General features: G+C 47.6%; 1 protein-coding gene across 6 annotated transcripts in view; it reads right to left on the minus strand.

The window, feature by feature from the left end:
* ATXN7L1 (ataxin 7 like 1) overlaps window positions 1-23,797 on the minus strand; it is a 246,879-nt gene that overhangs the window by 115,043 nt on the left and 108,039 nt on the right. Inside the window, exon 4 of one of the 6 annotated variants that reach the window (XM_086696931.1) lies at window positions 20,584-21,804. The exons of the other annotated variants lie outside the window; for them this stretch is intronic. Coding sequence (XP_086553057.1) covers window positions 21,719-21,804 — 86 coding nt within the window. The 3' untranslated portion in view covers window positions 20,584-21,718. Of the gene's footprint in view, window positions 1-20,583; window positions 21,805-23,797 lie in introns of those variants that run through there. 6 annotated transcript variants of the gene reach the window in all.

Consider the following 23,797-nt stretch of genomic DNA (forward strand, 5'->3'; position numbering starts at 1 on the left):
GCAGATGTGCCGTTGACTATTTGCTGATAGAGCTCAGCTAGAGAAGAACATGGTATTTGGTAGACGGGTTGAGGAGGGCAAGGGTGAAGAATTTGGAACCAAGGTCCCTGGGGTCAAGATACATTAAAGTGTGGGTAGGGAGGCCAACTCTGATAAATGATACAGTGGAAAATCACTGCTGAAGAGTAAGCAAATGCAAATCCAGTGAGTATAAACTGAGGCAGGCAAGGGAGAGACTGGCAGATGTGAGAAGGTCTGCAGACTCTTGGGGACCTGGGACCACACTTAAGGACTTGCTGCACAAAGTATGGCCCCTGGACCAGCATCAGCGGAGCCCATTTTGAAATGCAGAATCCTAGACCTTACCTTAGACCACAGAAGCAGAATCTGCATTTTAGTAAGACCCTCATGGGACTCATATGCACACTAAAGTTTGTAAAAGGCTCCCATATGGCCAGACATTCAGGTCCACCCCCAGGGGTTGTAACTTAACTGGTCTGGGGTGGGGCCAGGGCACCCATTTTGAAACAAAACCATTTTCAGGTAACCGTACCATGTGTTCCGGGTTAGGTCTTCCCTAGAGGCCTGTGGAATAGAATGATGGGGGAGTGCTAGGGGTGGAGAATCCCAGCTCTGCCACTCATGAGCTGTGTGACCTTGGGCACAGCACTCAATGTCAAATGAAGAAAGTAGATTAGATCAGTGGTTCATGAAACTCAGAATAAGAAAATATACTTTCTTGGATCAAGTGAATTTTAATTCCCAGGGCTGGGCCTGAGGATTTGGCATTTTTAACAAATTTTCTAGAAGACCCTCATGCAGCTGGCTGGCAGCAGTTTCGGGGATCCGTGGACTAGGTGACCTCTAGGTCTCTCGTTCTAACATTCTATGCACTTGAGGAGAAGCATTTTCTTCCCTTTTTCTGAAAGCAACGGTAAGTTTATGTCAGTATAGGGCAGTTCAAATATTTTTGTCTGCACTGTAACTCACTAAGTACTAAGTACTAAGACCTATCTATATCTATATATCTATGTCTATGTCTATGTCTATGTTTATGTCTATGTCTATATCTATAATCATCTATATACCTGTCTATATTTATATCTATCTCCAAAACACCTTACTATGTTATCTACTCTATTTTCTCTTTTCTTCTCTATTTTATTTATTTATTTAATAATACTGATTTTTAAAAAGGATTTAAATGTTTATTATTTTTGTGAAAGAGAGAGAGAGAGCACAGACACACATGCACGTGCATTGGGGAGGGGCAGAGAGAGGGGGACAGACCATCTGAAGCAGGCTCTGTGCTATTGCACAGAGCCAGACACAGGGCTCGAACCCATGAACCGTGAGATCATGACCTGAACTGAAATCAAGGGTTAGTTGCTTAAGTGACTGAGCCACCCAGTGCCCCTTCTCTATTTTTAACTGTATTGCTTTATTGTTTTCATGATCCGCTAGTGGGCTCAGAAGACAATTTGAAAAGCCTAGGTACACAATTGCTGATGACTTTGTCAGGGCTAGAAAGCCAGAATCTGGAAGCACTGTCTGGTAGAGGCCATAAAGCTCTGTAATGACCAATCTCCTGGAAGGGTCCAAGGGGCAGCGGATGACAAGGTGTGAAACCACAAGAAAGGGGTTTTGATTGGGGAAGTTGGACATGAGAAAAGAGGACAGTGGGCGGCCCATGACTCCAGGCTGAGGAGTTTAGCAACAACTTCAGAGGCAATGTGCACTCATATAGCTTACAGACCAGGGGAGATTTGTAGAACATTTAAAGCCGTGGTTCTCAACACTGGAAACACATCAGAATTACCCAGAGAGTTCTTGAAAAGTACCAGTACCAAGGCCCTACTCTGAGACATGCTAGGCTTTTAACCCAAAGTTCTCCCAAGTAATTAGACTACAGTGGGATGGAAAACTACGGACCTAGGAGCTGAAGATGTGGAGGTCACCTAACACCAAAAAATGTGGGCCTTTAATTTCTTTGAGGTTTCCTAACTATGAAATGGGGATAACAACACCCATTTTAGCGGCTTGCTGTGAGGATTAAATACGATAAAGCCACATATACCTTTGACCTCAGTCAAAAGTCACTTCATTGTGAGTCCAGCTTCCTCGGTAGACTAGTGAGAACACTAAGCTCTAGAGAGCCAGGTCCAAGTTCACACAGCTGGGAAGGAGCAGAGCAGACATGACATGCCAATCCAAATGCTAATTCTGCTGCACCGTGTGGCCTCCTCTGGATACGGGAAAAGAGCCCACAGAAAACTCAAACGACCCCAGTTGGCCACTCTGAACTTCAGCCAGAGCACTGGGCCAATGGAGAGTCCCTCACACAAAACAGAGCCTTAGTTTTCTTTACCCAAGAACCAGGTCATCCCCTCTCCCTACAACCTTGTATGGGCTTGGCTTTCAACATGCTGCTGATGGCGTTCGATTCTGACCCAACAGGGCTTGATGTTCTTTTCTGATCACAATATCAGGAATGAAATAAGTGCCTCCATGGGGAAAATGCAGCGGGGGAATGATTCTTTACCCACCGTGTGGGAGGTGAGTGGGAATGATGGATCTGCCAGCTGGAAGGCACTTTCATCAATTCCGATGTGAAGGGTTGAGGGACTGGGAGAACTACAGGTTGAATTATATTCCCCTAAAAGATGTTAGAAGTCCTAGCCCACAGTACCTGTGCCTGTGACCTTTCTTGTAAATAGGTCAAATTACAGATGAGGTCCTGAGGGTGGGCCTTAATTTAATATGACTATGTACTCAGGGCACCTGAGTGGCTCAGTCAGTTGAGGGTCTGACTCTTGATTTCAGCTCAGGTCATGATCCCAGGGTCGTGGGATTGAGCTGTGCATTGGGCTCTGCACTGTATATGGATCCTGCTTAAAATTCTCTCTCTCTCTGTCTCTTCTTTTGCCCCTCCCCTGATCATGCACATGCTGTCTCTCTCTTTCAAAAAAAAAAAAAAATGTGTCCTCAGAAAAGGGAAATCTGGACACTGACACAGATACACACAGGGAGAACACCATGTGAAAATAAAGGCAGAGATTGGGGTGAGGCATCTACAAGTCAAGGAAGGTTTAAGATGGCCACCGAACCACCAGAAGCTAGGAAGAAGTATGGAACAGATTCTCCCCCCAGCCCTCAGAAGGAAGGGACCCTGCAGACACCTTGATCTCAGATGTCTAGCTTCTAGAATTCTAAGACAATAAATTTCTATTGTGGTATTTTGTTATAGCAGACCTGAGAAACTGATGCAGTGTCAGATCCTTGTTCAAAGAACACATTGTTACGCAACAAGGTAAAGTGACCCAAATGTCTTCCCTGAAGAACTAGAACTTTCAGGAGAGTAAGAGCATTCTGTCTCTTGTGTGATGTACCACACGGTGGAGAAGCCCTGCTTTATCTGGAGCAGGGACCTAGCCTTGAAATACAGCTTGTGTTCTAAGTTCAAGATCACCAGTCTCTTTGTTGATGTTCTCAAATATGTCTGGATATGAGCAAAATCCAGGGGTGAGCTTCTCACTGACCAGTACAGCAGGTAATAACTCTTGCATGGTTGTTTAATCCATGCCTTAAGTGCCTTATGGACAAGAATTCATTTGATTTTCATGAATGTTTACAACAACCCTCTCATATAGGTACTGTTGAGTCATATCCATTTTACAGATAGAGAAACTGAGACACAGAGGCATAAAGGAGCTTCCCCAAGGCTGCACAACTAGAAATGTTAGAGCTGGAATGTGGACCCAGGCAACCTGGCTGGAGAATACATGCCCTTAGCCACCACAAACACAAAAAAATGGTTACCACTTGCCTGAGGGCTTATCCTGGGGCATCTGTTGTTCTAAATACTTCCATTCTTAACCCATTTCACATTCCGAACCATTTATCTAAGATCGGTTTAATTGTTCCATATTTACACTTCCAGGAAAGCTATTTCCAATTTGAATTTTAAAAGGCCCCCCAGTTCCCATCACACACACACACACACACACACACACACACACACACACACACACACACACAATATCTGGTCCCTCCTGCAGAGCTGGTCGCTGGCTGGTGATCCCACAGCTACCCCTAGTGGATATCTTCCCATGGCCAGTTGCTTGCCCTTCCCCCTCTCAACACACCACACCCCTACCCCAACTTCCAGCCCTGGTCCTCCAGCAGAAATGAAGAAGTGAACACTTCTCCGGGGAAAGCAAGGCCTCCTAAGGCCAAAGTCATTGATTTCCAAACTAGGATCTGATGGATCTTCTTTCCTGGTCGGAGGCGCATGGGACTCGGCCTCCCCATTCTCTGTCTGTGATTTTGGTACAAAATAATAGCTACTGCTTTTACTAAGAGAGTCAGGGAGAGGATAGGAGGAGCAGGAGAGCAACATGGAGGAGGAGGAGGAGGGCAGACAGAAAATAAAGGATGGAGAAGAGGAAAAACCAAAGATGATCACATAACTGGGCCAGGAACGGGGCCTAGGTACTCAGCACATGGCTCCCACTGCCAGAAACCCCGAGAGGTTAGGTAGAGTGCTGCACAGAGAAGACTCAGATCCAGTACTCCAATTGCTGCCCCCAAGAGCTGGGGTTGGGGTGCAGAGTGGGGGAGCAGCCTTGTTCTTGACAAGAAGGATGTCTTCTCAATGAGGCTTTTCCATTGAGTAAGGAAGTGATGGCCATTGTGTCTGTAAAGGCCACAGGGACATTTCTCCAAGGTTCCATGTGCCCCTCAGGACGACACTGAAAAGGCAGCTATGATCACTGAGAGGTTTTTTCACCTTAGAGACTGAGGAGTGTCACAGTGATACGGGGGCGTGGCCCAGGAGGTGCCCCCACGAGTGCCCTTGGGCCTCTGGCTCTCGGCCTTCTGACCTACCCACCATAAAAGCTGAGAATGCCAGATGAGGCACAGCTTCCTTTCAGAATTAGCCAGCGAGACGCCCCAGCAGTTACGGGTTCCCTCCAAATCTGTCTGATCACTTAGGAGGAAATAGATCTTTCCGCCCCAGCAACAACAAAATTGGTCTTTGCGTCTGTGAAAATTACGCTCTAGCTGACAGCAATCCTGAAGATTCATCAAGTAGCAATCACTGACATGAGTGGAAAATAGAGCCGGAGCCTTCACTCGAGCCTTGTTGTGAGCAGAGCAAAGTGAGGGCGGGCTGGGGAGAAGACCCCTTCCCGGGTTTGAAACCGCACAGTGGAGTGGAAAGGGCCCGGGCCGGAGGCCTAGGCTGACTCCACCCTCAAGTGCAGGAGCTCCCTAGGTCTCAGCTTTTCCACTTGTAAAACAAGAGAAACACTTTGGGCCCTCAGGTCACTGAGACTAAGTGACAGCAGGCAAGGGAAGCGTGTCTCCCAAGCAGGCCTTACATCGGAGCAGCGATTTTTTTAATTGCTCAGAATAATTGGGGAGGAATAAACCTCCTGGAGAGGGTCCCTTTTCTTGCCAAATTATTAGCTCAGGAAGTATTTATTTATTTATTTATTTTAATTGTTTTTTTTTTTTTTAAACGTTTATTTATTTTTGAGACAGAGAGAGAGCATGAACAGGGGAGGGTCAGAGAGAGAGAGACACAGAATCTGAAACAGGCTCCAGGCTCGGAGCGGTCAGCACAGAGCCCAACGCGGGGCTCGAACTCACGGACCACAAGATCACGACCTGAGCCGAAGTCAGACGCTTAACTGACTGAGCCACCCAGGCGCCCCTAGCTCAGGAAGTATTTAACATGTGCTGCGTCCACACCAGGTGAACATTCTCTTTCCGTTTCCCCTCCCGTTTCTGAGCTGTCTGGTCCCCACCAAAAGGGTTCCTCCTCACATGAGTCGCATTGTCCTGCTCTCTCTCTGTCCTTGTCCCAACGTCTCAGACTCAGAACTTGCCCCCTTGAAAGCATCTTCTGCCCCAAATACAAAACCCGAATGTAACCATGAGGCCAGCCACACTGAGGGGCATTCTACTAGATAATAGCTTGTCATACTCACAAGGGTCAAGGGCTGTGAAAATGGCAGGTTGAAGGACAGTCCCCGATTCACGGAGACTAAAGGGACAGGACAACTAAACCCAACACCTAATCTTGGATGTTTAACTTTTTCTTGGCTATTCAAGGTAATTGGCCACCTTTGAATAAGGTCTCCATTAGCGATGTTAGTTCCCTGATTTTGATAACTGTACTATGGTTATGTAAGAGAGTCCCCCCCCCACTTTTTTTTTGAAATTTAGGGGTAAAGGGACATGGTATTTGCACATTACTCTCACACAGTTCAAAAAAAATCTATAAAATATAATATATAAAAACATGAAAATGTATATACACACACATATATATGGGGGAGGTTGAACTGTTTTTTGCAACTTTTCTGTGAGTTTGCAATTACCTTCTTTCCCCTCCAGAAAAGCACTCCACAGTCAACCACACCGTCTCCCTTTCACTTTGTGAATGTCCTTTGAATGTGGTTTTTCACATGGCTGGTGTGTAAGGATATCGTTTGGATGCCTCAGGCCACTCGACTCCTAGGCAAACATTAGAGTGGGAGGGTCCTCAGAGACCACCCAATTCCAACCCTTCCAGGTGATGTGACCGGGTGCAGAGGGGCCTCTGGCTCATGGTCCCACAGCTGACACATGCCTGAGCTGGCCCTGGGTTCCGGGTCCTGACCCCCAACACAGTGCTTTCTTGGACTCTATGCCGCGTGACCATACGATGCATTCGGCTGCAAAGGAGTGACAGCTCTGACAGGACACTGATCCCTTCGGCCTTTGGGGCAATGGATGGGGACCTGTTTGAAGGGGGCAGAGGCCCCGGTGTCAGGGTCCTTCCCTCCCTTTTCTCCTGAGGAACCATGGTAAGAAACATGTAGGGCAGCTGTTCTAATCTCATCTGTTCCCAGGGCTCTAAGTGACACCTATATGTTAATAGGTCTCAAATTTGTCTCCCCGACCCTGACCTCTGTCTGAAGCTCATACTCCTCATCCAACCTCCAGCTCTTGCAAAAAAGTCTACCTGCAATTAAATCCACATTTCCTCCCATAAAATGTTATAAGGTACACTTCCACAAATATGAAGACACATGTGTTACAGATATAAAATCATGATATACAGATTTGAATGTAACTTTTTTTTTAAGTGTGCAGTGTGTAACGTTTTTTAAAGTTTATTCGTTTTGAAAGAGAGAGAGAGAGAGAGAGAAGGGGGGAGGGGCAGAAAGAGAGAGAGAGAGAGTATCCCAAGGGATTCTCAATCCCACAAACCTCAAGATCATGACTTGAGCTGAGATCAAGAGCTGGATGCTCAATTGACTGAGCCACCCAGGCACCCCCATAACTTCTTTTGTTTAACTATAAAACCATTTGGTAAAGTTTATCATAATCGAGGTTAAGAGACTTATCTTGTGCCTACAGTCAGAGTTCCCAGAAACATCCCACATATGCAAAGTCCCCTAGAGACCTGAATAAAAAGTAACTGAAAGGAAGACGGAGAAAGAAGAAACAAAGGCAAGTTATCTTTAAGGATTACTTGTGGTTTAAAAAAAAAAAAAAAAGTGCACCCAACCCCAAGGCCCAGCCTGGGTGGGAGCCACGACTCTTCCAGGTCTGAGGGTCTTGTGACTGCTGGACTTGTTAATGTCCTGGCCATCCACAATCCTGATAAGAATTATCAGGAGACACTGTATTTGTGAAAAGGGGCAAGGGGCAGTGGTGGAATGCTGGACTTTGACACCTGGGGGAGCGGCCCAGCTCTCTCTCCACCTGAGGGACTCTGGGCAAATCACCCACATGGCCTCAGCAGGTCTCAGGTCCTTCTACTGTATCAAGGGGGTGCAGAGGTTGGATCTGTCATCTTGGAGGGAGGGTTCTTTCTATCATTCCGCAGTCCTGTTGCGAGTAGACGTTGCCTGTTGGACCACACAAACGGACAGGTGCTATGCCTTTGAGATCCATGCAGATGTTACACGGACATCACAGGAATCCTCCTGCCAGACAGTGACCCAGCTGGGCATCCTCCTCGCTACCTGACCCTGGGCATGCCTGAGCCAGAAAGCTAAGGCTCACCTTCCTGCTTCTAGAGGCTTCCTCCTCAAGCCCGGGGCTGGGGACTTTTGCGCCGTGTATCTCTGCCAACTTTTATTAGCCAAGTAAAGTGCTCTGGAGAGCTGCTACACATGATCTGAGCAAAACAACCCAGAGCCAAGTGTGGACAGGGCTGCCTCTGTGCCCTCGGAGGTGGGCCCACCCCGGAGAGCAAGGAGAAGGTCAGGTGGTTTTAGGAGCCAGCAGGGCAGACTATTAAAGTAAACTTCCCTTTCCTGAAAGATGCTGGCAAGTAAAAACCACAAAAGGCCCTGAGTTGGGGAGGGGGGCAGGCAGTGGGAGAGAGAATTCTCAAACTCTCTGTAGGAGACAGAAGGAAATGGCAGGGATGCAGCCAGGAACTGGCCTTTCACTTTGGAATCCACCCCCACCCCTCATTATCGTGTTCATTATTACAGTTGTCTTGCTAATTATTTTAGAGGGAAGCTAACGTTAAGATTGGTTTGCATTCCCTCTAAACATGCCAGTGCACTGGTGGAGAGATGTTTGGAGGTGTTGGGCTCCAGAGGGAATTTCCCGGGGGAATCAAAAGAGTTCTCTGTGGATAATCCTCAAAATCGAGTTTAGGGTGTGGTTACAGCTTGGAGGAGTAAGAAAGGGTGAAATGAAAATACGCCATAAATCAATCAAGAATGAGAAAGAAAAGTCCATCTCTCAAAAAAAGTTCGATGATGCCTGTGGTTTGATTTTCTTTTCTTTTCTTTTTTTTAAAGTTTTATTTAAGTAACCTCTACACCCCAGGTGGGGCTCAAGCTCACAACCCTGAGATCAAGAGTCACGATGCTCCGACTGAGCCAGCCAGGTGCTCTGGTTTGATTTTCTTAAATAACGCATTTAAGCCTAATTCTGCCCTTATTTTGAAAGCTCAGGAGTTGTAGTCTTTGGAGGTGTTTTGGGGGGAGTTGGGGGAAAGAGGTGCATAGAGTTGTCACATCCAGAAAAGGGCCACTGAAAGAGGTTGTAAGGGGCGCCTGGGTGGTTCAGTCGGTTAAGCATCTGACTTAGGTTAGGTTGTGATCTCACAGAGCCTGCATTGGGCCCTGTGCCGACAGCTCAGACCCTGGAGTCTGCTTCGGATTCTATGTCTCCCTCTCTCTCTGCCCTTCCCCTGCTTATGCTCTGTCTGTCTGTCTCTCTCAAAAATAAATAAACATTAAAAAAGAGAAAAGAAAAAAAAGGGGCTGTGAAAACTCCATCCCTGGGTATTAAAGTGATACGAGATGGCATTTAGGCTGGCGGATTTCAACTGAAGGAAGCTTCAGAATCCTTCTGGGGTAAGGGCCTGTTCTTTATTTCAAAAGCCTCAGAAACAACTGTAATGCAACTTGATTCTCTATTGTTGTCCCCAAACCTGCTGCTACCCGGGTTCAAGTGCCCTGTTGAGAACGACTGTTGGACCTGTTCTGGACACTTATGGCCTGAAAAATGAATCAGCCTGTGAAATTTCTCCCTGCACTATGATTAAAAATTCTTAATGTACCTGTGACAGCTGTGCCTCATAGGAAGCTCCTGGGCCTTCAATTGGGAGAATTGGGGCTTTACCCCTCTTTGTTTTTTTCTATTTAAGAGCATTCCAAGAACAGTATATATAGACTGCAAGCACTTCAGAAAGAAGTGTAGATTGAAAAGTCTGTCTTGACACCACAGGAGGGTCATGTCCCTATTTCTAGGGCCAGGACCCACTCTCTGCTCTGTCATTCACCAGTTTGCAATTCAAACAAGATATTTGGTGAGCAGGAAAACGTGGTGGATAATATACTGTTACACTTGCAACTGCACTTTTTACCTTTCTTTTTTTATTTTTTATTTTAGAGAGAGAAAGAGAGACAGCATGAGTGGGGGAGGGGCAGGGGGGGAGGGAGAGAGAGAGAGAGAGAGAGAGAGAGAGAGAGAGAGAGAGAGAGAATCCCAAGCAGGTTCCATGGTCAGCATGGAGCCCAACTCGGGGCTCGATCTCATGACCCTGGGATCATGACCTGAGCTGAAATAAAGAGTTGGACACTCAACCAGCTGAGCCAGCCAGGTGCCCCTACAATTGCACTTTTTAAAATGTCACTTTTGTCAATCAGTGCTTAAAATTTGTAAGCACTTCCCGCTTCCCCCACCAGCCACCGTTCCTCAAAATAGAGCCTTAACTCTTTGAAAGTGGCTTTTCCTTTTTCTCAGTTTGTCATTCAAAGCCTTCCATGGTCTGGCTCCAATGTGATCTTCCAAACTGCCCCCTCTCATTCCCCTTGTAACCCATCCCTATCGCTTGAAGCTGGCTGGCTGCCTCACTGTTTCATATTCTTCTCTAGAGCTATAATAACTGCATAGGAGGAGCACCTGGGTGGTTCAGTCAATTGGACGGCTGACTCTTGGTTATCGCTCAGGTCATAATCTCATGGTTTGTGGGTTCGAGTCCCACATCCGGCTCTGGGCTGACAGTGCAGAGCCTGCTTGGGATTCTCTCTCTCCCTCTCTCTCTGCTTCTCCCCCACTAGCACATGCATGCTTTCTCTCTCTCTCTCTAAATAAATAAACTTAAAAAAATAATAATGCATAGGATTGTAGCATTGGGATTATGGATGCGCCTTAACTATTCCCAATTGCTGGACATTTTTCTGTTCATGTTCTCTGAATTTTGCTAGAAGGCATACAAGGAGTCATCTAGACCACGGCTATCAACTTTGGCCAGTCCCTGGAATATGGGATTATGGGCAGTGGGAGAGTGGGAGGTGGTGCATTTATTTTTTTTATTGAGGTAGGATAGGCATACAGGAAAAGGCACAAAGCACAAGTATGCCACCTTTTAACTTTGGATGTACAAAACAGCCTCATGTAACCAGCACCCAGATCAAGAAACAGAACAGTACCAACAATGCAGAAAGGCTGGGGTAAAGGAGGCTTTTAAAAAACTTGCACTTTGGACCCAATCCTTTAAGATTCTTAATCCTAGATGTGAAATAAAGCCTAGAGATTTGCATATTTAAGATTCTCCCCAGAGAAGTCTGGTTTCCCATGCACCTCCAGACTTGGAGACCATGAATCTACCAAAGGTTTTCAAATTGCCCCTCGTGTGTCATCTTGGGGGGTGGCGGTTGAGACAGGAGAGCGTCAGACTTGCCTACTCCTCCAGTCAGAGCCACTTGTATCTCTTTCTTTCTTTTTAATGTTTACTTATTTTGAGAAAGAGAGCATGCACACAAGTGGGGGAGGGGCAGAGAGGGAGAGAGACAATCCCAGGCAGGCTCCACGCTGTCAGTGCAGAGCCCGACGTGGGGCTCGAACTCACAAACCGCAAGATCATGACCTGAGCTGAAATCAAGAGTTGGACGCTCATCACACTGAACCACCCCAGTGCCCCTTGTATCTCTTTCTTAAATGGAACCTCCAGTTTAAGGAAGGCCTCCCTCTGTGGATAAAAACAACTCCTTGATCCACAATTCTGCAAACGACCTCTATCAGTCAGGGTTCAGTCGAAGAAGCAGAGCTACAAGGATGGATAGGATGTATTTGTCTATGTGGCTGTATATATGGATCTATAACAGGTATTTCACCTTTCACAACAGGAATTGCTGGTTAAGCAGCCCTGAGAAGTCTATTGCTTTTGCGTCTGATGCTGGAGCGTGAAGTCCACAGGGCAGGCGGTTGGGAAGGAAAAACCTTGGCAGACCAAAACCCATCTGGAATGCACAGCTTTAACTGGAACCTCAGGAGGATGGACTGAAACTCGTGTTCTTGTTGTTTTTGACCTTGAGGGGATGGATGTCTCCCAGGAGCCAGGACCCTTCACCATGGAACTAAGCTCTCACAGCTGGCCCAGGGGTCAGAGAAGCTGAAGGGGGATCCAGGGAAAGGTAGAGTAATTACAGGCCTAGCCACTGCCACATGGTGATGGGGTGAGCCAGCGTGCAGGCGATGATACGTGTCCTGCAAAATAGCTGCCACTTCCCTTTCATCCTCCAGCCCTCCCAAGAATCCCTCTGTGGCCCAACCCAATTAGGAACCCATGGGACGGGGAATTCTGGGAGATGTAGTTCAGCCTAGCTAGGCAGATGCATGACAAAGCCATCACTACCCATCTGATCACTGGTTCTCAAGCTCAGACGCACACCAGACTTGTGTGGTGGTGTTTTATTTTTTGTTTTTTATTTTTTTTATTAAAAAAAATTTTTTTTTTCAACGTTTATTTATTTTTGGGACAGAGAGAGACAGAGCATGAACGGGGGAGGGGTAGAGAGAGAGGGAGACACAGAATCGGAAACAGGCTCCAGGCTCTGAGCCATCAGCCCAGAGCCTGACGCGGGGCTCGAACTCAGGGACCGCGAGATCGTGACCTGGCTGAAGTCGGACGCTCAACTGACTGTGCCACCCAGGCGCCCCTGTTTTGTTTTTTAATGTTTCTATTTGAGAGAGAGAAAGAGAAAGGGAGGGGCGGAGGGGGGGAATAGAGGATCCTAAGCAGGCTCTGCGCTGACAGCAGAGAGCTCGAAGTGGGGCTCAAATCTGCAAACTGTGGGATCATAACCTGAGCCAAAGTCGGCATGCTCAACCGACTGAGCCACCCAGGCGCCCTGGAATCCTGTGGAGTTTTAAAAACCCAGATGCCAGGCCTATTATCAGGATATGGGAAAGTTTCCCAGGTCACCCTAATGTACAGTTGTGGCTAAGAAACACTGGCTGTCAACCTGAGTACCAGCCTCAACCTGCAGCTCAAGAAGATAAATCCTCTCTTCTTGCCCCAGGAGGAGCATAAAAAGATCTGCTTATTTTTTCGAAGGTCTTCTCATTATCCTGCCTTCCTGCATCTGTCTGTCCTCTCTTTGTGAGACCAGCCACAACCCTCCCGCAGTCCTCAGCACATTAGCTCCCCCTTAGATGAAGCCACCTGATTATCCTCCTCTGCTCAGAAGAGGAGCACAGTGGGCGGAGCCTGAGATCATCCCAAGGCCAGCAAGCTGATAGTGACCTGAAGACTGGGAAGTTTTCCCTCGGAAGCTTCTAAATAAAGCATCTCTTCCTCCTAGGCATAGATGAATTAAATGATTATAGCGCAGCGAAGTGGTCAGTGAGCACTTAACCAACGTAATATGAGCAAGAGTTGCTGAGAGTCAGTGCCGTGGGCTCGCGGGTGGGGGAGAGGCCATTGCTGGGTCTTTTTCAAGGACGGCTGGAAGAGGAGGACAACAGGGGCCACTGTGGGGAGAAAGCGAGAAAAGAGGTGGGGGCCGGAAAGAGCTCAGGTTCAAGTTCCAGCACTGCCACCGACAATCCGCGGGGCCTTGGGTAACGTTTCCAAGCACCAGCCCTGCTGCCTGCATGGGGTCACAGAGAGCATCAGAAGACAGAGATGTGAAGCAGCTTGTTGGGGGAAGTAGGTCCAAAAGCAAGGGCATCTCTGTGTGCTGGGCAGTAACCCTTACAGGGAACGGTTATCTCGATTATGGATTAGACCCTTTGCTTTCTTTTTCTTATCCACAACGTGGTTGCTCTAACGAGGTCTGCTGAAGGGTGAGATCGACACAGTTGGTCCAAACAGGGTCTTTGGGATTTCCTGCGGGTTTCTGTTTCTTAGGCTCCCCTTGGCCTCCGTGTTACAGCACACAGCTGAAGACTGCTGAGCCACCCCATTCCATGCTGTGTAAAATAAACTTACAGAGAGAAACCTTCTGAGAAACACTAGGAATCTTTCATAGCATCTCTGTGAAGTAAAGCCGGGGAAGGATCAGGCAGTGCTCCAGTATATTAAGTGGCCGTGTTTATTGTGTAGGGTGTTTTCTGTGCTCAGACTGGATTGTAAGCTTCTTGACGGGAAGGCTGACTCTTGATCCCCCTTTATTTGGATCTCAGCACCTAAGACAGGGCAGCAGAAGGATACTGGACCCAGAGATCCAAAGTTCCGGGCTCTAGGGGTGCCTGGGTGGCTCAGTCAGTTAAGCATCCGATTGGGCTCAGGTCATGATCTCACAGTTCGTGTGTTTGAGCGCTGACAGCCGGGAGCCTGGAGCCTGCAGCCTGCTTCGGACTCTGTCTCCCTCTCTCTCTGCCCCTCCCCACCTCATGCTCGGTCTTTCAAAAATAAATAAATGTTAAAAAAAATTCAAAGTTCCAGGTTCTAGTTACAGCTCTGCCCTTCACAAGTGACTTCAGTCCTTCTCGGCCTCAGTTTCCTCCTCTATTAAGTGGGAATTACCTACTTCACGGGGTTACTGTGTCGTGCAGATTAGACAGTGTGTGGAGGAAATACCCCCATGATCCCAGCAGGGATGTCAAGTGGGAGATGATGTGGTAAGAGCCAGTACTTCTCAAGAACTAGGTACTGGCTGACTCCCTCGTGGAGGACAGGGAGGCACAGAAGTGGCTGATCCTACCTACCTGGGCTGCTGCTGAGGAAATGCCCAGCAGCAGAGGTGAGGGGGCAGGTGGCCCTGAAAGCCTGCAGAGCGACAGCAGTCTCTTTCTCACTGCTCCTCTTGAGAGATCTCTGCATGCTCTTTCTTGCTACAAGCTGGTTGTGGGCCTGGTCCCGTGTTTATTCATACATTATTTTATCTTGTTTACTGAACACCTGCTATGTGCCAAGCACTGTGCCAGGGGTTGAGAACTGAATGGTGACCAAAACCAGATGAGGTCCCTGCCCTTCCTTCCCAAACTGATTTGGACTCAGGCTTGTGCACCGAGAGAGCTGGAGAACTAGCTTCATGCAGCCCCAGGGACAGAGGCAAATGTTGTGTTTTAGTGGGATCCTAGAGTTAGCCGAAAAATATCAACATGTTGAGGCCAGGTCTAATGAGAAGAAGAAAAGGAAGAAAAGGTAAACTCTCACCAACCCCCCCTGGGTCTTCCTTACTGTGCCCCGACCTCAGGTTTCAGGATCCTACTCTTCACGACTTACCTGCTATTGAAACTAGCTCTCACCTAGTTTATTCATGGTAAGGGGCTTGGGGCGCTGGTGGAGCTACACTTAACAGGGGTGAAAGCCTCCAGGTACAGGATGATGCCCCTGCTGGAGGGAGAGATGTCAGAGGTCACCCTCAAATCACCTAAAATGTACCTAAAATCACACCACAAGGGTGGTCACTTCAGACTGGCATTTCCAGGGACAATGAGGGGCAGTAAGTAGGGGCTCATGGCAGGGGTGAGTTCCCCTAAACAAACCTTTGTGGCCTTTAAAGTTTACCAAAGATCAGGGAGGAGGAAGGGCAGGAGTGGATGCTGTCATCAGGGTCCTGGCTTTTGTTTAGGGAAGGTGGGTTTGCAGGTGCTTATTCCGTCACTAAAAGCAATTGACTAGAAAATTAGCTACATAAACAAAAAGCAGGGAAAAAAGAAAGAGCAGATGATTTCAGTAGCCAGAACCCAGAAAAGCTCCACCCCCAGGCCCACAGTTCTGACCAAGCTGCCAGACAACCCCACTGGGGAATTTCCAGCTGGATCTACGATTTTCCTCCCACTGAGAAAACGAAGACGTATTTTGTTAGAGACAACTCCCCACCAAAGCTGAATTCCGGCAAGACTATAGGTAATATGAACCCCGAGTGGACTCATTAAAATAGAAGTTTCTATTGTAAAATAGATACTCAAAACCATACAAAACAAATGGATCGCACCGGGATTGATGCAAACGGGCAAACGCCCTAGGAAGCACCCGCCAGATGAAGGGAGAGGACTTTGCTGGCCACCCCAAAAGCCCCTCCACGCATCTGTCCCAACTGCAGCCCCCCTCCCCCCCCCAAACAACCACACTCCTAACTTCCAGTCTTCAGTTCCTTGTGTTTACTTATGGTTTCATCACCCAATGTCCTTAGCCACTGTAGGTTAGTCTTGCCCATATTTTAGATGTCTTGTAAGCTTCTTTTAAGCTTCTCCATCTCTGCCTTTTCCTTACAAATTATCTGTTGGAGACTCAGGCCACCTAACCTGCCGTTCTCTACCATCTGGATTTTGCCTTGGTACATGCCAACATGTCCAAATGCACTCATTCTTAAATTTTCCTTTTAATTTTTGAGAGAGAGAGAGAGAGAGAGAGAGAGCGCGCGCGCGCGCTTAAGTGAGGTAGGGACAGAGAAGAGGGAGACACAGAATCTGAAGTAGGCTCCAGGCTCTGAGCTGTCAGCACAGAGCCCGACATGGCACTCGAACCCACAAACAGTGAGCCGAGGTCGGACGCTCAATCGACTGAGCCACCCAGGTGCCCCAAATTGCACTCCTTAAAGCAAGTAATCACTTGCTTGAGAAAAACCCTGTACGCAAGCCATGTTCTTAAGGAGGGCACACCCCACCACACTCACTTTCCCACAAGAATGGTGATGAGATAGGAAGAGAATGTGATATGGGGGAGCTTTCTGTGGAACTAGTGATTTATGACATTTTTTTTTTCTTTCTGCAATTGGAAGTCACTGGGGAATCCTTCTCTTTAATGCCTTTCAATATAGTTTGCTTTAGTAGGAAACACATTTGGAATGGGGTTTGGCATCGCGCTATCCTTCAAGGCCTGGGGTTGTATACTGTTAAGTTTTATCAAAGATGATTGTATAATAGGATCCTGGATGTAGCAAAACCCCAAGGAATGTAGACCACTAACCAGACTCCCCAAATATAATAAATATAAATGATGGATGAAGGGAAGATTAGATCTGGCCATTTACTTATGGTTTGGAGCAAGAAAAGTTACACTTACAAAGTTTTTCCTTTCTCTAATCTCAGCAGACCGTCCCACAAACATAATCATTAGCATTTTCAAAGGCTTTATTAAATATTGACTTAATAAGAGCTCATGCACTTAATGGTGACCTCCAGATGTCCCAAGTCCAGGACCTTAAATTGCTTACTCCAGGGCTACGGGACCCACAAAATAGACAATAGAAATGAGCAGTGTTGTTGTACTAGGAGATGAGAGGCTTTTTTAACACTTAAAATTAAGGGCGCCTGGGTGGCTGAATTGGTTGAATGTCTGACTTCAGGTCATGATCTTGTGGTTCATGGGTTCAAGCCCCATATTGAGCTCTGTGCTGACAGCTCAGAGCCTGGAGGCTGCTTAGGATTCTGTGTCTCCTCTCTCTGCTCCTCCCCAGAGATGCTCTGTTTCTCTCTCTCTCTCTCTCTCTCACACACACACACACAAATAAACATTAAAAAAAATTTTTTTTAAATAAAATACATGTGGGGTCTGTTTTGATTTGCACAGAAAGAAAAAGCTCCCAAACTGATGGATACAAGAAAAACTTCAAAACTCAAGGCACCCTTCAAACTCAACAGGCTCCCTACCCTACCTTCAGAACTTTATCACTGCTGTATAGAGCCACGGAAGGGCCCTGAGAGACATCAGAGGGGAACACAAGAAACTAAGCAGAGGCCCAAACTGATCACATTCTGATTCCCTGTCCATATTTCTTTCCTTGGTTCTCCCAGGGGTTTTATTTGTGAAGGAAATCAGGATGGTGTGTCCTCCTCTCTGGTAACAGTAGGGAGAATGCAGGAACGGGAAGGAGCGGGGAGAATCAGGAGAACTTAATGCACATTCGACAGACAGAATGTTTTCTTTCCCGGGCTCAGGAGTTTTCTTTTCTTTTCTTTTTTTTAAGTTTATTTATTTATTTTGAGATACAGCACGAAAGAGAGAGCAAGAAAGAGCATGTATGTGAATGGGGAAGGGGGTGGGCAGAGAGAGAGAGAGAGAGAGAATGCCAAGCAGGCTCTGTCAGCACAGAGCTCGGCGTGGGGCTGGATGTCACAAAATGTGAGATCATGACCTGAGCCAAAATCAAGAGTCACAGGCTTTACCGACTGAGCCACCCAGGCAACCCAGGAGTTTTTCAAATCTGCTTGCAAGATTGGGTTCCTGTTCTTAGAGTGTAGATGGTAATTGAGTTCCAATTTGGTAAGTTTTCACAACGCTCTAGGGTACAATGATGACAATGGGTGCGTTAAAAATTCGAAAACCAAATTAATTTGAATTCACTTTCACTGAAAAGGCAAATATGATTCAAAGGTTTTTTTCTTCCCAGGCCAACTTTCTGAAAGATCTGATACTCCTTGGCATTCCTTTCTGCCCAGGCTCTGTGACACTGTCCTGCTGGGGCTCCAGTCTGAGCCCGGGTCTTCCCAGCTGCTCCTCTGGGCCCATCTCTGGAGCACTAGGATTTCCACAGAGCTCTTCCTCGAACCCTTTTCTTGTCCTTGTCCACTACTCCAGACCCAGCATGGGATCCTCTCTTCCTAATTTTCCCAACTTCAGCCTTGAAGAGCCACCCAGCGTCTGACCTTCAGTGTAAGCATGTCATGTGCATCATGGCATTTCATCTTCACACCTCCTCTCTGAGAAAGCATTTTCTACATTTTCTATACAGGAGATGTCAGCCGGGAGAGGGCAGGAGCCAGGCGAGGCAGAGCGGAGCTGGGAGCCCATTTCCAGGCCCAGATCTAAAGCACCACGTTCTTCTGTCTGAGGTGGGAGATTTTGCCCTCGCGTTTTTGGACATCAGAAGGACTCAGGAGCTTTGGGGTTTAATTCTCTGGTGGGCCAGAGGGAGGACAGATCAGTGGTCACAGGTTCCAGCTCTGGTGCCCCGGCCATGCAGCCGTGGGAGAGGGTCCTGCCATGTCTGTAACAGCCCCACCTCCCCCACTGACCACCCAGCTTCCCCACGAGGGGCTACACCGGAAAGCGGGTGTAAGGTCTCTGCTTAGTACCTCTCACCTTTACCAGGCTGGAATGTAATGGGACTTCCGGGGACGGCGCCATTTACACATGGACCAGGGCCTGGGCATTTCTCCTGGGCAAACTGTGTGCATCAGTTCATAGGAAACCACTTTACTGACTAAACGTTTGAATCACAGAAAGTTCTGGATCTGGGATATGTGGGGAAGAGGCAGAGACATACATGGACCCGTCTTTAGATGGGCAACACGCTCTTGAGCCATTGTGCTGAACAGGCACTAGAGAGGGGATTGCCAAACCCTCCCTGAGCCATTTTAAAGTTTTCTTGAAGAACACCTCCTTACTCCACAGACCCATGTTCCACACCACCAACTACTACATGGAAATGAAATAATCGGTGGCTTTTTCTTCTAGTTTGTTCTGAACTTTGTCAGCCAGGTTTGGAGCATGGGGGTCGGGGGTGAAGAGGAATGTGGAAGTAGCCATTGGACTCTCATGTACTCCTCACGTCTTTCTTTAGTAATCTCTACACCCAACGTGGGCTCGAACTCATGAGATCAAGGGTCGCATGTTCTTCTAACTGAGCCAGCCAGGCGTCCCTCGTCATGTTTCTTAACTTATCGAGAGTCAGCCCTAAGATGGTAAGTGTGGGGCTCAGGTTCAGCCTGGGCTGCTCCCTCCCAGGGCCCGCACACAGACAGACTGGCTGGATCAGGGCCTGGCAGGGTGAGGCCTAAGCCGCCATGTTGGAGGAGCCGCCACTCCAAAGCACCACGTGCTCAGCTAGCGTGCATGCGTGTGTGTATGTGTGCGTGTGTGCGTGTGTGTTAGAATGACTTACCCTGTGTGGATGGTCATGGTAGAAAGTGAGACGTAATCAAAGAGACCCCAAAAAGCTAACAGCAGTGAAACTGCCCTTGGATGAATCTCACACAGGTTCCTGCCCACACATCCAGCCCTGTTCCTCCTACTGGAACACAGGGAGTTAAAAATGAAACAACCCTGGAAACCGAAACCTAATTATCCATGGCAATTTAATAAATAACTAAGGTTTACTAGGGCTTATTAAAATAAATGTTTAGTGTATTTTCTTATGCTCTGACATTCACTTCTGTACTTGTCAGCACCTGCTGGCAGCAGCTGGAGTAATCTCACCAATTTTGTTGCATGTGCAAATCAATTTGATTTTCCCCAAAAAGATAAAAATCAGTAATGTGATTAAGTTACAATTAAGGCATGTCATTGAAAGCACAGACAACATGAAAAGGCTGAGGAGGACCTGTCCTGAGGTCACCAATGACTTTCTTCTGTCCGAGTTAAAAAGATCCATGCCCCCCCCTCCTCCCCCCCCCCCCCCCCCCCCCCCCGCCTCATTCTCCTGGCCTGTTCTGCTCTATGTGATGTTGTGGTCCATCAACAAGCCTCCTCCTACTTCTTGAAATTTCCTCCTCTTTTGGCTTTCATCATGCTACTCATGTGCCTGGTTCCCCTCATGGCTCTCACAGTGGCTCCCTAACTGTTCATCTAGCCATTTGTTCATCCAACCATCTGTCTGTCCATCCATCCTTCCATCCATGCATCTGTTTGGCCATCCATCCGTTTGTCCTTCCTTCCTTCCTTCCTTCCTTCCTTCCTTCCTTCCTTCCTTCCCTCCTTCCTTCCCTCCATCCTTCCTTCCTTCCTTCCTTCCTTCCTTCCTTCCTTCCTTCCTTCCTTCCTTCTATCCATCCCTCCGACCTTCTATCCATCCCTCCGACCTTCCATCCATCCATCCGTTTGTCCATCCATCCTTCCATCCTTCCAACCATCCCTCCATCAATCCAATAGTGACCAAACACTGGAAAAAATGACAAAGTCTATTTACATCTGCTTTTACAGTTAAAAAAATTCTTATAAGTATTATTTCATTAATTTCTCATCACAACCATGTGAGGTGGCTGTTGGTACCCCCATGTTAGAGATGAGGAAACAGGCCCTGAGAAGACCTGTGATTTATTTACAACAGCACGACCAGCAGGTGGCAGAGTCTGAACATGAATTCCAGTTTTCATCCCAGTAAGAATTCACAATGGCACTCTCTTACATACTGGTCAAACATAATTTCTCCACTAGTCACACTGTTCCTAATTAAATGTCATGATCCAGTCAATATATATTTATTGAGACTGTGCTAGGCTCTGGGGGATGCAAAGACTGGGTCCCTTCCCTCTCACAGTATGTGGCCTGGGGGGGGGAGATAAATATTAATCATATGGTCACACAATGAACATTTGTTTTTGAGGTAGAAGAGAGTGCTGACTTAGCTATGAAAACCAGACAACTCTTCCAGGAGGAAGTAATCATTAAGATGCATTCTGAAGAATGAGTCAGAGTTAGCTTCAAGAAGATGGGAAGAAAAAAAAATCATACAGAGGAGGAAAAGCATGTGCAAAGGCCCAGTGGCAGCAGGACTCAATGTGTGCTGACATGCTGAAGGTCAGCTTGATTGGCATATAGAGTGAAAGGGGGCCTAGCAGAGGATGTGGTTCAGACCATGCAAAACTTTATAGCCACGATAATCATTTACTTTTAGCTTAAAAGCAATGGGAAGCCATAAGTCAAGAGAATATGATTAACTTTACTTTTTGATTCTGACTTTTGTGCGTGGAATGGACTATAGAGGAGCAAGAGTGGAAGCAGGGAAAACAGCTGAAACGCTTTTGTACTTTTCCAGGTGAGAAGTGATGGCAGCTTGGACCAGGGTGGTGGTGGTGGAAATGGAGAGAAGAATCCCACAGCTGCCCTCGGCTCCGCTCAAGCCCATTTTCTCCCTAAACTCTGTCACCAGAGTGTGCTCACGAATTTGCAGTACATGGGAGCTTGTCCATACTGCGGGGCTCTGCTGGAGTCTCCTCTTCCAAGAAGCCTTCTCCAGACAATGCCAGTCCTCCAAGAGCTTTCAGATGTTGTGTCTACCTTCCGCACTGCCCATTCTCACATCTGATTCTTCTCTATGGCTTGGCTGCTCTCTGGTCCATTTCTGGAGATGCCTCCATTTGTCTTGTTGTCTTGCTTTCTCCCTTTGGAAAGTAAATGCTTTGTTGGCATTTGCTGAATGGTATCAACAGGGCTCCTTTGGAAATTACATTTGTAAACGATTACTCACGCCAATTGCCTTATCTCTTTTTCCTAAATTAAACACTGGTTGCTTAAATCTGTCTTCATGATCTTGTTCTATCAAAACGCATGTCTCAATTTTTCTATAATTTCCTCTAAACTCTTTCCCACATTCCTCGTAGCAGAAAGCAGTTTCAGAGGGAACCGAGTGAGAGGGCGGGGTGGGGGCCAGAGTGTAATTAAACCGGGGCTGTCTGACCAGAATTCCCATACCTTTTAATGGGGTATTTGATTAATCCTTTCCACAGGCACCATTATTCATGCCTTGATGGAATCTCATTTTATAGCCCTTAATACATGGGCCCAATTTATCCACATCACATTGTATTCTAATACTTGTCATCCAAGTTATTAGCTATCTCCTTCTTGGTGTAAAATCATCAGCAGGTTTGATTAGCTTATTCCCTGGGGATGATAGGGGAGATAAGAACAGACACAGTACAATATGACCACCAACAGTTCTGCAGCTTAAGACTGCTAAACAGGATCCATTCACGCAGCCCGGGTGGCCAAAATAAACATGTACCCCCATGTGTGGTCTCTGTGTGGGACCCAGGAGCCAAAGCCACGAGGGGTCGACTGCTGCTGTGCCTAGCGGTACTGAGCCATCATCCCAACTGGGGTCGATTTAATAAAAAAGAGTGGGGCTCCCCTCTCCTGCTTCCTAACATTCCCCACCCCCTATTTATCCTTCCTGGAAGGCACAGCCCAGAAGCTCCCCTTTATTGCAGGACACCGCGTCTGCCTGGAATTGCTCTTCTTTGCCTAGGGGGACCTGGGCAGGCCAGACGACCTAGACGATGCCATTGCTGTCAATGGCTCCTTCTCCAGCAGGAGCCCCTGCTTCCTCTTCTCTGGAACCAAACCTGAGCCTTGGGACTTACAGGTGACTTCAGTCCCTTGTAAGCAAAGTAGTCCTGGGCCTGAAGAGACCCCTACAGGAGAGTGGACTCAAAGCCCACAGAGCTTCCAGTGCCCCTTCCTCTCCACAACCACCTCTCCTCAGTCCGATCAGGCAAATTTGCCACAGCACCCTTCGGAGTCCTTTTTAAAGCTCCTGTCATCCTTTCCCAAAAGGCCCCGTATCAGTTATTCTTGTGCTTTTCTGGGCCTGGCAAGAGGAGGATGAAAGGAACGTGCTCTGTGGCGGCATGCCTCCTTCAAGAGGTGATGCCTCATTCCCTTCCCCTTGAGTGGGGGCCAGCTGGAGGGACTTGTTTCAGCATTCTGACTTCCTCGCTCTCAGGTTGTTGGCTCTGGGGGAAGTTAATTGCTAGGTGGCGAGCAGCCCTGTGGAGAGGCCTACTACGGCCAGGTGAGGGCGCCATCTTGGTAGAGACAAGCTTCGGCCCCAGCCAAGCCTTCAGATGACAGCGGCTCACAGATGACAGTTTGACCGCAACCTCATGAGAGTCCCTGAGCCAGAACCACCCAGCTACACCACTCCAGGTCCGTGACTCACGGAAACTGCGGAAACTGTGTAAGACAAGACATACTTGTGGTTTTAAGCTGCTGGATGTTGGGGTCATTTGTTACATAGCAATAGGTTACTTATGCATTCTCGTCAGAGGAAGGTCTTAGCCCCTCTTACCCTTCAATTGCCTTCTTAGTTTCCATTTTGATCTCTTCTCTTTGTTCAGGGAGTCTTGTATCCCTGGGGCACCCTCTACTGACCTGTCCCTGGCCTCTACTGAGGGTCCTCACAGTCTCAAGGACTCTTTCCTGAAAAGAGGGGGGATGCATGGCTGCGGGGAGTGGGGGAGCTTCCCAGTGGCCTGGGTTTGGGAAGTCTAGCTCTTTGCCTGCCGTCCAAAGTAACATCTGGACTTAGCACAACTTTTTTGCAGAAAGCAGCCTTCCTCAGCCCATGAAACTCCCTCTGTGTTTCTGAATCCC

The sequence above is a fragment of the Puma concolor genome, chromosome A2 (assembly GCF_028749965.1).
Source record: "Puma concolor isolate L17-30 chromosome A2, mPumCon1.1.hap2, whole genome shotgun sequence".
Classification (NCBI taxonomy): domain Eukaryota; kingdom Metazoa; phylum Chordata; class Mammalia; order Carnivora; family Felidae; genus Puma; species Puma concolor.